At 40.7% G+C, this 18,776-nt stretch overlaps 1 protein-coding gene across 9 annotated transcripts in view; it reads right to left on the bottom strand.

Moving 5' to 3' along the window:
- SETX (senataxin) overlaps positions 1 to 18,776 on the bottom strand; it is a 185,346-nt gene that overhangs the window by 52,048 nt on the left and 114,522 nt on the right. For all 9 annotated transcript variants that reach the window (XR_015062741.1, XR_015062740.1, XR_015062753.1 and 6 more), the window contains one exon: positions 13,033 to 13,280. Coding sequence is in view for 2 of the 9 variants with exons in the window: in XM_085899765.1 (XP_085755891.1) it covers positions 13,033 to 13,280 (248 nt within the window). In the remaining 7 variants the exon portion in view is untranslated. The remainder of the gene's footprint in view (positions 1 to 13,032; positions 13,281 to 18,776) is intronic.

The raw sequence follows: 18,776 nt of genomic DNA, 5'->3' as shown, positions 1-18,776 counted from the left end.
TGTCTTGCCTTTCTGGAGAAGAAGATTTTTAAAATTTATTCATTTTCAATCCAAGATGGCTGACGAACCATGTGACCTATGACATCAGAAATTTATATTCTGCTTCCAACTGGGTATTGGAACACGTTTGTAAAGTTTCGTGTTAATCGGTAAAGGTGCGTTTTTCTATCCAAGATGGCCGCCAAACCATGTAACGTGTGATGTCATAATTTTTACCATGCGTGCATACACGATGGTAGATGATAATTAGAAATTTTCGATTCGTTTGGTTCAGCGGTTCCAGAGAAAACATTATTTAATATTTTTCTTAAATCCAAGATGGCGGCCAAACCGTCTAACGTATCAATTCGAAATTAACAAACTTATATCGGCTACGTGTCCCGAATATAGTTCTGAAATCTCCCCTTCATCCGACCAGCGCTTCTGGAGAAGAAGATGTTTGAAGGTTTTAGGGTTTTTTCAAGATGGCCGCCGAACCATGTGACCGATCAAGAACAAATTAACAAACTTGAGAAAGGACCTCATGGGGAATATATGTGTGAAGTTTCGTCTTCATCTGTCTTGCCCTTCTGGAGAAGAAGATTTTTAAAATTTATTCATTTTCAATCCAAGATGGCTGCCGAACCTTGTGACCTATGATATCATAAATTTAAATTCTGCTTTCCATCGTCGACCCGAACAAGTGTATGAAGTTTCGTGTAAATCGGATAAGGTCTATTTTTCTATCCAAGATGGCCGCCAAACCATGTGACTTCTGAGGTAAAAATTTTTTACCATGTATGCAGACTTGAGGGAGGAAGGCACTTGCAAATTTTCGCTTTGATGGCTTATGAAATTCCAGAGAAAACATTATTTAATATTTTTCTTAAATCCAACATGGCGGCCAAACCATGTGACCTATCACATCGAAATTAACAAACTTGCATCGCATATATGTCCCGAATATAGTTCTGAAATCTCGCCTTCATTGGACCAGCGCTTCTGGAGAAGAAGATGTTTGAAGGTTTTAGGGTTTTTTCAAGATGGCCGCCAAACCATGTGACGTATCAACAACAAATTAACAAACTTGAAAGAGGACCTCAGGGGGAATGTGCCTGTAAAGTTTCGCCTTAATCTGTCCAGCCCTTCTGGAGAAGAAGATTTAAAAAAAAAAAATTTTCAAAACAACATGGCGGCCGAATTACGTCACCGATGACGACAAAATATTTTTTTTCTACGATGAATTTTTGTGTAGATGACGCTCAAGAAATTTCAAATTTTTGCCATGTGGCGTTCCACTTGATGAATTTTCACTGGGATACCTCTTCACCGATGACGTCACGAAAAATCACACGTATTCACGAGAGGGAGCTTGTTAAAATGTATGAAGCGAAATTTTTTTTACCCTAGAAGATTTCAGAGATACAGAGCTCCAAAGTTTTTCTGTTTTTTCAAGATGGCGCCCGTACCACGTGACCTATGACGTCATAATTATCAATTATGTATGCTATCAAAAAAGATACATATTTGGTGAAAATTTTGTGTCGATTGGTCTTACCATTTCTGAGAAAATGGCATTTAAAGCGAAAAAAATTGGAAATTTTGCAAATTTACGGCGGAAGAAAAATAATAATAACTAGAACTGCCACTTTATAACTGCTGGCAGTGATGACCGGGTACCCAGTCCGTCCGCCTTTGACACAACTGACACAACGTGAGACTTAAATCATAGTCGCAAAGTTTCGCATTTATCGGATAAGCGGTGCCAGAGAAAACATTAGTTAATGGTGATACAAACACAGGCCTGCTTCGAGACGGCGCGGAACAGACGAGTTACGAACCGGGCAGCATAAAGCGTTCAATTTCCTTATTACTGGCGACCAGATTCAAATAATTAAATAATTCTGGCTGCCAAACCACGTGGCCGATCAGGTTGAAATTTTAAACTTTTGTTTCACATGTAGCCTAAATTATAAATATGAAGTTTCGCATATATAGAAGTAGTGGTTCCAGAGTAAACATGAATTAATATTTATCCTTCAATCTAAGATGGCGGCCAAACCATGTGACTTGTGACCTCATAATTTTTACCATGTATGCAGATATAATGGAGGATGACAGACGCAAATTTTCGCTTCGATAGGTTAAGCAGTTCCAGAGAAAACATTATTTAATATTTTTCTTAAATTCAACATGGCTGCCAAACCATGTGACCTATCAATTAGAAATTAACAAACTTGTATTCCCTACTCATGTGCAATAGGGGTGTGAAGTTTCCCCTTGATCAGATCAGGTGTTCTGTTGAAGAAGATGTTTGAAGGTTTTCAGGTATATTAAAGATGGCCGCCAAACCATGTGACCAATTAAGAACAAATTAACAAACTTGAGAAAGGACCTCATGGGGAATATATGTGTGAAGTTTCGGCTTAATCTGTCTTGCCTTTCTGGAGAAGAAGATTTTTAAAATTTATTCATTTTCAATCCAAGATGGCTGACGAACCATGTGACCTATGACATCAGAAATTTATATTCTGCTTCCAACTGGGTATTGGAACAGCTTTGTAAAGTTTCGTGTTAATCGGTAAAGGTGCGTTTTTCTATCCAAGATGGCCGCCAAACCATGTGACGTGTGATGTCATAATTTTTACCATGCGTGCATACACGATGGTAGATGATAATTAGAAATTTTCGATTCGTTTGGTTCAGCGGTTCCAGAGAAAACATTATTTAATATTTTTCTTAAATCCAAGATGGCGGCCAAACCGTCTAACGTATCAATTCGAAATTAACAAACTTATATCGCCTACGTGTCCCGAATATATTTCTGAAATCTCCCCTTCATCCGACCAGCGCTTCTGGAGAAGAAGATGTTTGAAGGTTTTAGGGTTTTTTCAAGATGGCCGCCGAACCATGTGACCGATCAAGAACAAATTAACAAACTTGAGAAAGGACCTCATGGGGAATATATGTGTGAAGTTTCGTCTTCATCTGTCTTGCCCTTCTGGAGAAGAAGATTTTTAAAATTTATTCATTTTCAATCCAAGATGGCTGCCGAACCTTGTGACCTATGATATCATAAATTTAAATTCTGCTTTCCATCGTCGACCCGAACAAGTGTGTGAAGTTTCGTGTAAATCGGATAAAGTCTATTTTTCTATCCAAGATGGCCGCCAAACCATGTGACTTCTGAGGTAAAAATTTTTTTACCATGTATGCAGACTTGAGGGAGGAAGGCACTTGCAAATTTTCGCTTTGATGGCTTATGAAATACCAGAGAAAACATTATTTAATATTTTTCTTAAATCCAACATGGCGGCCAAACCATGTGACCTATCACTTTGAAATTAACAAACTTGCATCGCATACATGTCACGAATATAGTTCTGAAATCTCGCCTTCATTGGACCAGCGCTTCTGGAGAAGATGTTTGAAGGTTTTAAGGTTTTTTCAAGATGGCCGCCAAACCATGTGACGTATCAACAACAAATTAACAAACTTGAAAGAGGACCTCAGGGGGAATGTGCCTGTAAAGTTTCGCCTCAATCTGCACAGCCGTTCTGGAGAAGAAGATTTAAAAAAAAAAACACAAAAAAAACAAGATGGCGGCCGAATTACGTCACCGATGACGTCAAAATATTTTTTTTCTACGATGAATTTTTGTGTAGATGATGCTCAAGAAATTTCAAATTTTTGCCATGTGGCGTTCTACTTGACGAATTTTTACTGGGATACCTCTTCACTGATGACGTCACGAAAAATCACACGTATACCCGAGAGGGAGCTTGTTCAAATGTATCAAGCGAAATTTTTTTACACTAGAAGGTTTCCGAGATACAGAGGTCCAAAGTTGATCTGTTTTTTCAAGATGGCGCCCGTATCACGTGACCTATGACGTCATAATTATCAATTATGTATGCTATCAAAAAAGATACATATTTGGTGAAAATTTTGTGTCGATTGGTCTTACCATTTCTGAGAAAATGGCATTTAAAGCGAAAAAATTTGGAAATTTTGCAAATTTACGGCGGAAGAATAATAATAATAATAATGCGTAATAATAAACAGAAGAAAAACAATAGGGTACCCTGTACTCACAGGGTACCCTAATAACTAGAACTGCCACTTTATAACTGCTGGCAGTGATGACCGGGTACCCAGTCCGTCCGCCTTTGACACAACTGACACAACGTGAGACTTAAATCATAGTCGCAAAGTTTCGCATTTATCGGATAAGCGGTGCCAGAGAAAACATTATTTAATGGTGATACAAACACAGGCCTGCTTCGAGACGGCGCGGAACAGACGAGTTACGAACCGGGCAGCACAAAGCGTTCAATTTCCTTATTACTGGCGACCAGATTCAAATAATTAAATAATTCTGGCTGCTAAACCACACGGCCGATCAGGTTGAAATTTTAAACTTTTGTTTCACATGTAGCCTAAATTATAAATATGAAGTTTCGCATATATAGAAGTAGTGGTTCCAGAGTAAACATGAATTAATATTTATCCTTCAATCTAAGATGGCGGCCAAACCATGTGACTTGTGACCTCATAATTTTTACCATGTATGCAGATATCATGGAGGATGACAGACGCAAATTTTCGCTTCGATAGGTTAAGCAGTTCCAGAGAAAACATTATTTAATATTTTTCTTAAATTCAATATGGCTGCCAAACCATGTGACCTATCAATTAGAAATTAACAAACTTGTATTCCCTACTCATGTGCAATAGGGGTGTGAAGTTTCCCCTTGATCAGATCAGGTGTTCTGGAGAAGAAGATGTTTGAAGGTTTTCAGGTAAATTCAAGATGGCCGCCAAACCATGTGACCAATCAAGAACAAATTAACAAACTTGAGAAAGGACCTCATGGGGAATATATGTGTGAAGTTTCGGCTTAATCTGTCTTGCCTTTCTGGAGAAGAAGATTTTTAAAATTTATTCATTTTCAATCCAAGATGGCTGACGAAGCATGTGACCTATGACATCAGAAATTTATATTCTGCTTCCAACTGGGTATTGGAACAGGTTTGTAAAGTTTCGTGTTAATCGGTAAAGGTGCGTTTTTCTATCCAAGATGGCCGCTAAACCATGTGACGTGTGATGTCATAATTTTTACCATGCGTGCATACACGATGGTAGATGATAATTACAAATTTTCGATTTGTTTGGTTCAGCGGTTCCAGAGAAAACATTATTTAATATTTTACTTAAATCCAAGATGGCGGCCAAACCGTCTAACGTATCAATTCGAAATTAACAAACTTATATCGCCTACGTGTCCCGAATATAGTTCTGAAATCTCCCCTTCATCCGACCAGCGCTTCTGGAGAAGAAGATGTTTGAAGGTTTTAGGGTTTTTTCAAGATGGCCGCCGAACCATGTGACCGATCAAGAACAAATTAACAAACTTCAGAAAGGACCTCATGGGGAATATATGTGTGAAGTTTCGTCTTCATCTGTCTTGCCCTTCTGGAGAAGAAGATTTTTAAAATTTATTCATTTTCAATCCAAGATGGCTGCCGAACCTTGTGACCTATGATATCATAAATTTAAATTCTGCTTTCCATCGTCGACCCGAACAAGTGTGTGAAGTTTCGTGTAAATCGGATAAAGTCTATTTTTCTATCCAAGATGGCCGCCAAACCATGTGACTTCTGAGGTAAAATTTTTTTACCATGTATGCAGACTTGAGGGAGGAAGGCACTTGCAAATTTTCGCTTCGATGGCTTATGAAATACCAGAGAAAACATTATTTAATATTTTTCTTAAATCCAACATGGCGGCCAAACCATGTGACCTATCACTTCGAAATTAACAAACTTGCATCGCATCCATGTCACAAATATAATTCTGAAATCTCGCCTTCATTGGACCAGCGCTTCTGGAGAAGAAGATGTTTGAAGGTTTTAAGGTTTTTTCAAGATGGCCGCCAAACCATGTGACGTATCAACAACAAATTAACAAACTTGAAAGAGGACCTCAGGGGGAATATACCTGTGAAGTTTCGCCTCAATCTGCACAGCCGTTCTGGAGAAGAAGATTTAAAAAAAAAAAAATTTCAAAACAAGATGGCGGCCGAATTACGTCACCGATGACGTCAAAAAAATTTTTTTCTACGATGAATTTTGGTGTAGATAACGCTCAAGAAATTTCAAATTTTTCCCATGTGGCGTTCTACTTGACGAATTTTCACCGGGATACCTCTTCACCGATGACGTCACGAAAAATCACACGTGTTCCCGAGAGGGAGCTTGTTAAAATGTATGAAGCGAAAAAATTTTTACCCTGGAAGATTTCAGAGATACAGAGGTCCAAAGTTTATCGTTTTTTTCAAGATGGCGCCCGCACCACGTGACCAATGACGTCATAATTATAACGTGATTGTGCTATCAAAAAAGATACATACTACGGTGAAAATTTCGTGTCGATCGGACTTTGCGTTCCTGAGAAAATGATTTTTAAAGTGAAAACAGGGCGCAAAATGCCGGCGGAAAAATAATAATAATAACTAGAACTGCCACTTTATAACTGCTGGCAGTGATGACCGGGTACCCAGTCCGTCCGCCTTTGACACAACTGACACAACGTGAGACTTAAATCATAGTCGCAAAGTTTCGCATTTATCGGATAAGCGGTGCCAGAGAAAACATTATTTAATGGTGATACAAACACAGGCCTGCTTCGAGACGGCGCGGAACAGACGAGTTACGAACCGGGCAGCACAAAGCGTTCAATTTCCTTATTACTGGCGACCAGATTCAAATAATTAAATAATTCTGGCTGCGAAACCACACGGCCGATCAGGTTGAAATTTTAAACTTTTGTTTCACATGTAGCCTAAATTATAAATATAAAGTTTCGCATATATAGAAGTAGTGGTTCCAGAGTAAACATGAATTAATATTTATCCTTCAATCTAAGATGGCGGCCAAACCATGTGACTTGTGACCTCATAATTTTTACCATGTATGCAGATATCATGGAGGATGACAGACGCAAATTTTCGCTTCGATAGGTTAAGCAGTTCCAGAGAAAACATTATTTAATATTTTTCTTAAATTCAATATGGCTGCCAAACCATGTGACCTATCAATTAGAAATTAACAAACTTGTATTCCCTACTCATGTGCAATAGGGGTGTGAAGTTTCCCCTTGATCAGATCAGGTGTTCTGGAGAAGAAGATGTTTGAAGGTTTTCAGGTAAATTCAAGATGGCCGCCAAACCATGTGACCAATCAAGAACAAATTAACAAACTTGAGAAAGGACCTCATGGGGAATATATGTGTGAAGTTTCGGCTTAATCTGTCTTGCCTTTCTGGAGAAGAAGATTTTTAAAATTTATTCATTTTCAATCCAAGATGGCTGACGAAGCATGTGACCTATGACATCAGAAATTTATATTCTGCTTCCAACTGGGTATTGGAACAGGTTTGTAAAGTTTCGTGTTAATCGGTAAAGGTGCGTTTTTCTATCCAAGATGGCCGCTAAACCATGTGACGTGTGATGTCATAATTTTTACCATGCTTGCATACACGATGGTAGATGATAATTACAAATTTTCGATTTGTTTGGTTCAGCGGTTCCAGAGAAAACATTATTTAATATTTTACTTAAATCCAAGATGGCGGCCAAACCGTCTAACGTATCAATTCGAAATTAACAAACTTATATCGCCTACGTGTCCCGAATATAGTTCTGAAATCTCCCCTTCATCCGACCAGCGCTTCTGGAGAAGAAGATGTTTGAAGGTTTTAGGGTTTTTTCAAGATGGCCGCCGAACCATGTGACCGATCAAGAACAAATTAACAAACTTGAGAAAGGACCTCATAGGGAATATATGTGTGAAGTTTCGTCTTCATCTGTCTTGCCCTTCTGGAGAAGAAGATTTTTAAAATTTATTCAGTTTCAATCCAAGATGGCTGCCGAACCTTGTGACCTATGATATCATAAATTTAAATTCTGCTTTCCATCGTCGACCCGAACAAGTGTGTGAAGTTTCGTGTAAATCGGATAAGGTCTATTTTTCTATCCAAGATGGCCGCCAAACCATGTGACTTCTGAGGTAAAAATTTTTTACCATGTATACAGACTTGAGGGAGGAAGGCACTTGCAAATTTTCGCTTCGATGGCTTATGAAATACCAGAGAAAACATTATTTAATATTTTTCTTAAATCCAACATGGCGGCCAAACCATGTGACCTATCACTTCGAAATTAACAAACTTGCATCGCATCCATGTCACAAATATAATTCTGAAATCTCGCCTTCATTGGACCAGCGCTACTGGAGAAGAAGATGTTTGAAGGTTTTAAGGTTTTTTCAAGATGGCCGCCAAACCATGTGACGTATCAACAACAAATTAACAAACTTGAAAGAGGACCTCAGGGGGAATATACCTGTGAAGTTTCGCCTCAATCTGCACAGCCGTTCTGGAGAAGAAGATTTTAAAAAAAAAAATTTTCAAAACAAGATGGCGGCCGAATTACGTCACCGATGACGTCAAAAAAAATTTTTTCTACGATGAATTTTGGTGTAGATGACGCTCAAGAAATTTCAAATTTTTCCCATGTGGCGTTCTACTTGACGAATTTTCACCGGGATACCTCTTCACCGATGACGTCACGAAAAATCACACGTGTTCCCGAGAGGGAGCTTGTTAAAATGTATGAAGCGAAAAAATTTTTACCCTGGAAGATTTCAGAGATACAGAGGTCCAAAGTTTATCGTTTTTTTCAAGATGGCGCCCGCACCACGTGACCAATGACGTCATAATTATAACGTGATTGTGCTATCAAAAAAGATACATACTACGGTGAAAATTTCGTGTCGATCGGACTTTGCGTTCCTGAGAAAATGATTTTTAAAGTGAAAACAGGCCGCAAAATGCCGGCGGAAAAATAATAATAATAATAAATAATAAACATAAGAAAAACAATAGGGTACCCTGTACTCACAGGGTACCCTAATAAACTAGAACTGCCACTTTATAACTGCTGGCAGTGATGACCGGGTACCCAGTCCTCGTCCGCCTTTGACTCAACGTGAGACTTAAATCATAGTCGCAATTTTCGCATTGAAAGGATAAGCGTTGCCAGAGAAAACATTATTTAATAGTGATACAAACACAGGCCTGCTTCGAGAGGGAGCGGAACAGACGAGTTACGAACCGGGCAGCACAAAGCATTCAATTTCGTTGTTACTGGCTTCCAGATTCAAATAATTAAATAATTCTGGCTGCCAAACCACACGACCGATCAGGTTGAAATTTTTAACTTTTGTTTCACATGTAGCCTAAATTATAAATATGAAGTTTCGCATATATAGAAGTAGTGGTTCCAGAGTAAACATGAATTAATATTTATCCTTCAATCCAAGATGGCGGCCAAACCATGTGACTTGTGATGTCATAATTTTCACCACATGTGCAAACACGATCAAAGACGATAAGTGCAAATTTTCGCTTCGCAAGGTTAAGCAGTTCCAAAGAAAACATTATTTAATATTTTTCTTAAAACCAACATGGCTGCCAAACCCTGGGTCCGATCCCGTTGAAATTTCAAACCCTCATTCCGCATGACTGTTCCACCATAAAGGTGATGTTTCACATTTATTGATGCAGTAGTTCCAGAGTAAACATTAATTAATATTTTTCCTTCAATCCACTATGGCTGCCAAACGTTGCGTCGTACCTCAAAAGGGGGTGAGAACTTTTTATTCGTCATGGAGAGGCGGTCATAGTGGTGGAGTTTCGCCTGGATCTATTCAGTCGTTTCAGAGAAAAAGACGTTTTAAGATATTATTTTTCAATCCAAGATGGCTGACGAACCATGTGACCTATGACATCACAAATTTATATTCTGCTTCCAACTGGGCATTGGAACACGCCTGTGAAGTTTCGTGTTAATCGGTAAAGGTGCGTTTTTCTATCCAAGATGGCCGCCAAACCATGTGACCTGTGACGTCATAATTTTTACCATGCGTGCTTACACAATGGTAGATGATAATTGCAAATTTTTGATTCGTTAGGTTAAGCGGTTCCAGAGAAAACATTATTTAATATTTTTCTTAAATTCAAGATGGCGGCCAAACCATGTGACTTATCAATTCGAAATTAACAAACTTATATCGCCTTCCTCTCCCGAATATAATTCTGAAATCTCCCCTTCAGTGGACCAGCGCTTCTGGAGAAGAAGATGTTTGAAGGTTTTCGGGTTTTTTCAAGATGGCCGCCAAACCATGTGACCGATCAAGAAGAAATTAACAAACTTGAGAAAGGATCTCATGGGGAATATATCTGTGAAGTTTCGTCTTAATCTGTCTTGCCCTTCTGGAGAAGAAGATTTTTAAAATTTATTCATTTTCAATCCAAGATGGCTGCCGAACCTTGTGATCTATGACATCAGAAATTTAAAATCTGCTTTCCATCGTCGACCCGAACAAGTGTGTGAAGTTTCGTGAAAATCGGATAAGGTCTATTTTTCTATCCAAGATGGCCGCCAAACCATGTGACTTCTGAGGTAAAAATTTTTTACCATGTATGCACACTTGAGGGAGGAAGGCACTTGCAAATTTTCGCTTAAATGGCTTATGAAATTCCAGAGAAAACATTATTTAATATTTTTCTTAAATCCAACATGGCGGCCAAACCATGTGACCTATCACTTCGAAATTAACAAACTTGCATCGCATACATGTCACGAATATAGTTCTAAAATCTCGCCTTCATTGGACCAGCGCTTCTGGAGAAGAAGATGTTTGAAGGTTTTAGGGTTTTTTCAAGATGGCCGCCAAACCATGTGACGTATCAACAACAAATTAACAAACTTGAAAGAGGACCTCAGGGGGAATGTGCGTGTAAAGTTTCGCCTCAATCTGCATAGCCGTTCTGGAGAAGAAGATTTTTTAAAAAAAACACTAAAAAACAAGATGGCGGCCGAATTACGTCATCGATGACGTCAAGAAAAACATTTTCGTCAGTGATTTTTGGCGTAGATGATGCTCAGAATTTTTCAGATTTTTCCCATGTGGCGTTCTACTTGACGAATTTTCACCGGTATATCGCTTCACCTATGACGTCATGAAAAATCACACGTGTTCCCCATAGGGAGCTTAGTAAAACGTATCGAGCGAAAAATTTTTCCATTGCACGGTTTCTGAGATACAGAGGTCCAAAGTTTATCGTTTTTTTCAAGATGGCGCCCGTACCACGTGACCAATGACGTCATAATTATAACGTGATTGTGCTATCAAAAAAGATACATACTGTGGTGAAAATTTTGTCTCGATCGGACTTAGTGTCCCAGAGAAAATGGTTTTTAAAGCGAAAAAGGGTGCAAAATGCCGGCGGAAAAAGAAAAATAATAATAATAATAATAAACATAAGAAAAACAATAGGGTACCCTGTACTGACAGGGTACCCTAATAATAAACATAAGAAAAACAATAGGGTACCCTGTACTCACAGGGTACCCTAATAATAAACAGAAGAAAAACAATAGGTTATCCAGTCCATTTGACTGGATACCCTAATAATAATAATGCGTAATAATAATAAACAGAAGAAAAACAATAGGGTACCCTGTACTCACAGGGTACCCTAATAACACAAATAATAATAATGAGAATAACAAAATCCTCACTTTTAACTATTGTCAGACTTTCATGTACGCCAATCTTAGTATCAAACATCAGCAAAAAGTCATATATGTAGCATTATGAAGTCAGAGAAAACATTGAGATCAATGACTACTCCATTATGAACCCAAGAAGCTTGTGCAGCAATATCCACCAAATCCTCCACTTCCACTACAGAGTACTCTAAACATCCCAGTACACCCTGTAAATTGTGCAAACAAATGTCCCTGAAAGTCATTCTGTGGTGGAATGGTCCCCACAAACATCTGAGTGCTACCTTTCCATACATATCCAAGAACTTAATGGACATTTATCTTTTCAGGTATAAACACAGACTCTGCATTATCCCTCTGTTCCCAGACTCAGTGGTATAATGGTTAGAGCATCTGCTCTGAGTCTGGGAGGTCGGTGATGATGGTGGTTCAAACCCCATCCGAGTCAAACCAAAGACTTTAAATAAAATTAAAAAAAATGGTACGTGTCGCTTCCTTGCTTAACATTTAGCATTTAAAAAGGATAAGAGTATGGACAATCCCCATAGGTTGGCATCCATGGAGAGGAGGAAATGCCCCAATGAGTGTGGTGAAAAATGCGACGCCATTGTTGTGACATCGCTGGTACCCAGAATGTCCCAGCAGGTGACGGCACTTCCCCCAAGCTCAGTGGCTGTTTGTGTTGTCTCATGCATTCATCTGTATGTTCATGTGTGTGAGATGTGTGTGACGCAAGTCTACTACGAACCTTCGATCCTGAAATAAATAAAAGAACGAATGAACACAGCCTTTCCTCAAAACCACCTTCAAACACTTTCTCAAAAATAATTACAAGGGCACTCAGTAGAGCGCATACTTCCGCCACGTAATGCCTGATCCATGAGAACATATCTGGTCCAATACATTTTTGAAATATCATGCGATACAGTACTATATCGTTTTTAACCCGATCTCTCAATGGTGAAGAATCACTTAAAAAATTCTAGTAGTCGGATTCCGGATCCGGATCTTCACCAAAATCTAATCAGTTCGCCCTTGTCACACACCAAAACTGTCCACAAAATTTAATCCGGATCCGCCCCCAACTTTTTGAGACATCCTGTACACAAACAAACATAGAGGAGGTGAAAACATAACCTCCTTCACCTTCGTTGGTAGAGATAATAAGCATTTGATGCCAACCCATTCTCTCAGCACATCTAATGTCATATCTTCAGTTTTCCTATATTTTTAAAGTAGTCTCTTCCGGCTCATGGAAGAACAATTATTTTCATTAAATCTCTTTACGACACACACCATTACCCTCCTTCCTGGGAAACCTTCTCTCAGCCTCTCACAACCACCTCCCCCCCAATGCTTTGCTAGCCTCAACTCTGATGATCAAACAAGCATCATAACGTTCACCATGTAGATCTTACATGCAGGGAGATGGGTGGGGAAAGCTCCTTTCCATTGGATGGTGGGTGGAAGTCCGAAACTTCTGGATTCAGCAAGATGCGAAAGAGCGGGGACTTGAAAGAGGAGATGAGTGCATTGGCTTTGCGTAGCTCCGCAGTTAAAGAGCACACACACCGATAGCGGAATGTTCCGGTCACAATTCGAGACAAGTTTCCGCAGGTTTTGATGGACATTGAAGCCGGTGTGAATTGTGATTCGTCATCTTGCCCTAAGGTACAAAGAGAGAACATCAAGAAATTTCCGACTTCGCGTCATCAAAAGTTGGTCATTTCAGCTGTTCCAATTAAACTGACCAGTACAGGTTTGAGTCACTTCCAATATGTTGAGTAAACAAATTAATCATTGACAGGAGGAAACGTATCGCTTTCAATATTAATTATTTCACTTCTTATTGGACAGCTTTTCATCTACATTTGATACTACAAGAGAGCCGTCTGTCTGTCTGTCTGTCTGTCTGTCTGCGTGTCGACATTTTCACAGAGATGGCCGAACGGGTCTTCGTCAAACTTCCAGAAGTTCATCAGTGAGTGCCAGGGAGTGTTATAGGCAAGAAAAAAAACTTTTGAAAAAAAGAGAAGAGTTGTATTTTTATAAAATCGCTCAAGAGTGCCTAAGCCTTTGTCGTGATGTGAAAGGTAATGTTAAACGATCCCTGACCCCATTCCTCCATGGATAAAGATAAGTGTTTTATGCACCCACAAAAAAATAATAGGAAAAAAAAAATTGGTTTCTTCAAAATGCCAAAAGGATTAGAACAGAACCAGGGAAATGCCGGGAACCCCTGATGGCTGTTTTTTTTTAATTAAAGAGAAAAAAATTGGGGTTAAAATGGGACAGGGAGAAGCCATTTTAACTTAGTACTCGTGTTATATCCCTATATCTCATGAGGAACAGTCATTATTTAACCACAATTGTGAATTTAACTGATATTATTATAATAGAGTTTGCATCTCCATTATATTTGTTAAAAATCACTTTTCGAAAAATCGAATAATTTATCAACTACTGAACCTTCTCGAATTTCAAAACAGTAAATCCACAGTAAAGCATTCGGTCTTTCCTCCTTTAATACGCGGGCTTCATGCAGTACAGTCCTGTATTTACAATAATTAATAATAATCAGTCATCGTATCTTCGTGCACTCCATCATTCTCCCGAGTCAGTGGTGCTGCATACCATGGCGGGGGAAGGCAGAGGGGAAGGGAGGTATGTGTGAGGTACCGCTAATCCGGTGAGGAATTTAGAATTTTGTCACAGTGCCAGAAATAACTTTCCCACTCTTTGCAAAGTACACCGTGGGATCTTTAACGCACACCAAAGAATGCTGGCTGATGGGATAACCGTTTAATGTCCATCCGAGGGACGGCACACACATTGATGAATCACCCTGCCTGTGAAACACCAGGATAACAGTTTATAGCCGGGTCAGGATTTGAACCCAGGCTAGACGGCTTCGAGGCGAGTGTGTGTACCGCGTAGCCATCATGTCAGATTTACCAGTAATTATTTACCATAACTCCAAAACCATGAAACCTTAAGGTCATAAAACTTTGCATGCATACGGAAGGAACTCCAAGGGAGTGCATGAATGAAAATTAGGTGTTTAGGTTAATTTAAACACCCCTTTTAAAGATAATTAATGGCCTTATATAATCATCGTTTATCAAGGCTCATGGTTATACCATGGTCACCTCGCTGGGGGTCTTAATTCAGCATTATTTTTTGGGGCCTGCTCAACAATGCCTCGACTTAGAACAGGCCGCAATGGTTTCTTAACGACAGTTTTTTTTTTGTTTTTTTTCCCCCACTTTCCTCATTCATATCATTGAATGCCGAATCATCATACCGATGAATCGCGAGCAAGATTGCAATGCTTACAGACACCTGGAGACGCCAGTGCTTGTGGCTTTATTTCATTTCTGCACATGCCATAACCCATACATTGTCTTAATCTGAGCCGAATTTCAAAATTTTAACTTCTTTAATGATTTCGGCAGGAGTTCCAACTGCTAAAAGAAAGTGTTGATGTGTCCAATTCGGACATTGCTTGACATTCCGAGCGTCTCCGGGTGCATGGTGTATATATGACCGATCGGCAATCGCCAATGACTTGCCAAGTCAGCCGTTTCTTGTGGACCGTTTCATTGGAGTGCTTGCTCGGGTGGTTAAGCCACTTGGCGAGTGCTCTTCAAGCTTCGATGGCGATACTACAGCATGGTTCTCCGTGGGGACATCTCCGGAGTCAAAATAAATGAAATAATTACAATGAGTAAAAAATGTTTTCAGTTGTTACAAAGCAATGAATCATGGCAGAATCTGCCACTTCATGGCAGAATAACCGAGAGGTATGCATGCTTGGTCTATCTAAGCTGTCAAGCCTGGGTCCAAATCCCAATCCAGCTATAAACTGTCATCCTGGTGTTTCACAGGCAGGGTGATTCATCAATGTGTGTGCCGTCTCTCGGATGGACATTAAACGGTTACCCCATCTGCCAGCATTCATTGGTGTGCGTTAAAGATCCCAGGGTGTACTTTATGAAGAGTAGGCGAGTTATTGCTGGCACTGTGGCCAAATTCCAAATTCCTACCCTAATCAACAGTGGGCATTGTACCAGCAGCACAGCCACACCATCAGCCAATGATGCTACCCCACAGCCTCGTGCTGCATACGAACGAAGAACTGGTAAATGTTCTTCAAAATATTTTTTCCAAACATTCTACAGGTTGTCTTGAAAGTCCTTTTACCCTTGCTAAATGTCTCGCACCTACCTCCCTTCCTCCGCCATGGTATGCAGCACCACTAACTCGGGAGAATGATGGAATGCATACAGATACAATGACTGATTAATTATTGTAAATACAGGACTTTTTTGCATAAAGCCTGCGTATTAAAAGAGTTTAAGAACGAATGCTTTATTGGGGATTGGTAGAGCGAGTTTCAGGCCATCCTGTACAGCAGCAAGACTCCAACACCACACCAGCAGAAGGCCCGAACTGCTTTTTTTGCTTTGAAATTCAACAAGGATCAGGAGTTGATAAGTTGTTCGATTTTTCGAAATTTAATTTTAACAAACACAATGGAGATGGCAAACTCTATTATAATAATAATATCAGTTAAATTCACAAATGTGGTTAAATAATGACTTATTCATGAGATATAGGGATACAACACAAGTACTGAGATAAAAGGACTTCTCCCTGTCCCTTTTTTATCCCCAATATTTTTCTCTTTTATAAAAATAACTATCAGGGGTGCTCGGCATTGCCCGGTTCTGTTATAATCCTGTTGACACTTTGAAGAAATCAATTTTTTTTTTTTGTCTGTGCCATTTCTCAGATGAATGTTAAACTGGACGGCACGTCCGCTAGAATCTTACCCTCTCTCTCTCCCGACCCCTTTCTACCCCCCTCCCTCTCCCACCTCTCTCTTTCTCAATCACCCCCCTTGTTGCACCCTTCTCCCCCTCCCGCAGTGTATAGCGACGTTTGGTGAAGAGTCACTCTCCCCACCTCCCCCCTTCCTAGCTCCCACTTCCTCATCCCCTCTGTTTGGTGAGACGTCACTCTCCCAACCTACCCCCCTCCCCCGAACCTTCCTCACTCTCCACCCCTTCCCACCCTCTCATAGCTTTGGCACCCCTCCTCACTTCCTCCACCCTCCGCTCCCTCGTCTCTCACTGCAATACCTCCTCTTCCCCTGCCCCCCCCCCCGAATATTCCCATCAGCGAAGTGACTGGTTGTATTTGCTCGTATATATATTTTGTGAGGAAAGTATGAGTAAATGGTATGAATCTATAATAATAAATGTCAGTGTGTCTGTGTGTGTCTCCTCCAAAACTCCAAAACCATGAAACCAACTAGCCTGAAACTTTGCATGCACACCAAGGGAACTCCAAGGAAGTGCAGGAGTGAAAATTGGGTGTTTGGGTTAATGAAAACTCACCTTTTGAAGATAATTAACAGCTTTATTCAATTATATCTTTTATCAGGCACATCCTTGGACAATGCGGTGTCCGTCCATCTCTGTCTCTCTCTGTCTGTCTGTCTCTCTCTCTCTCTCTCTCTCTCTGTCTGTCTGTGTCTGTCTGTGTCTCTCTCTGTCTGTCTGTCTCTCTCTCTCTCTCTGTCTGTCTGTGTCTGTCTGTGTCTCTCTCTGTCTGTCTGTCTCTCTCTCTCTCTCTGTCTGTCTGTGTCTGTCTGTGTCTCTCTCTGTCTGTCTGTCTCTCTCTCTCTCTCTCTCTGTCTGCCTGTGTCTGTCTGTGTCTCTCTCTGTCTGTCTGTCTCTCTCTCTCTCTGTCTGTCTGTGTCTGTCTGTGTCTCTCTCTGTCTGTCTGTCTCTCTCTCTCTCTCTCTGTCTGTCTGTGTCTGTCTGTGTCTCTCTCTGTCTCTCTCTGTCTGTCTGTCTCTCTCTCTCTCTCTGTCTGTCTGTGTCTGTCTGTGTCTCTCTGTCTCTGTGTCTCTCTGTCTCTCTGTCTCTCTCTGTGTGTCTCTGTCTCTCTCTGTGTGTCTCTGTCTCTCTCTGTGTGTCTCTGTCTCTCTCTGTGTGTCTCTGTCTCTCTCTGTGTGTCTCTGTCTCTCTCTGTGTGTCTCTGTCTCTCTCTGTGTGTCTCTGTCTCTGTGTGTCTCTCTGTCTCTCTCTGTGTCTCTCTGTCTCTCTCTGTGTGTCTCTGTCTCTGTGTCTCTCTGTCTCTCTCTGTGTGTCTCTGTCTCTGTCTCTCTCTGTCTCTCTCTGTGTGTCTCTGTCTCTGTCTCTCTCTGTCTCTCTCTGTGTGTCTCTGTCTCTGTCTCTCTCTGTCTCTCTCTGTGTGTCTCTGTCTCTCTGTCTCTCTCTGTGTCTCTCTCTGTGTCTCTCTCTGTGTCTCTCTCTGTGTCTCTCTCTGTGTCTCTCTGTCTCTCTCTGTGTCTCTCTCTGTGTCTCTCTCTGTCTCTCTCTGTGTCTCTCTGTCTCTCTCTGTGTCTCTCTGTCTCTCTGTGTCTCTCTGTCTCTCTGTGTCTCTGTGTCTCTGTGTCTCTCTGTGTCTCTCTGTCTCTCTGTGTCTCTGTGTGTCTCTGTCTCTCTGTGTCTCTGTGTGTCTCTGTGTGTCTCTCTGTCTCTCTCTGTCTCTCTCTGTCTCTCTCTGTCTCTCTCTGTCTCTCTCTGTCTCTCTCTCTCTCTCTCTGTCTCTCTCTGTCTCTGTCTCTCTCTCTCCGTCTCTCTCTCTCTCTGCCTCTCTCTCTCTGTCTCTGTCTCTCTCTCTCTGTCTGTCTGTGTCTGTCTGTGTCTCTCTCTGTCTGTCTGTCTCTCTCTCTCTCTCTGTCTGTCTGTGTCTGTCTGTCTCTCTCTCTCTCTCTGTCTGTCTGTGTCTGTCTGTGTCTCTGTCTGTCTGTCTCTCTGTCTGTCTCTGTGTGTCTCTGTCTCTGTCTCTGTGTGTCTCTGTCTCTGTCTCTGTGTGTCTCTGTCTCTGTCTCTGTGTGTCTCTGTCTCTGTCTCTGTGTGTCTCTGTCTCTGTCTCTGTGTGTCTCTGTCTCTGTCTCTGTGTGTCTCTGTCTCTGTCTCTGTGTGTCTCTGTCTCTGTCTCTGTGTGTCTCTGTCTCTGTCTCTGTGTGTCTCTGTCTCTGTGTGTCTCTGTCTCTGTCTCTGTGTGTCTCTGTCTCTGTCTCTGTGTGTCTCTGTCTCTGTCTCTCTCTGTCTCTCTCTGTCTCTCTCTGTCTCTCTCTGTCTCT

The sequence above is a fragment of the Eptatretus burgeri genome, chromosome 1 (genome assembly GCF_056783735.1).
Source record: "Eptatretus burgeri isolate ZD-2024b chromosome 1, Ebu_testis_v1, whole genome shotgun sequence".
NCBI classification, from domain to species: domain Eukaryota; kingdom Metazoa; phylum Chordata; class Myxini; order Myxiniformes; family Myxinidae; genus Eptatretus; species Eptatretus burgeri.
This window is presented reverse-complemented; position numbering and strand designations above follow the sequence as displayed.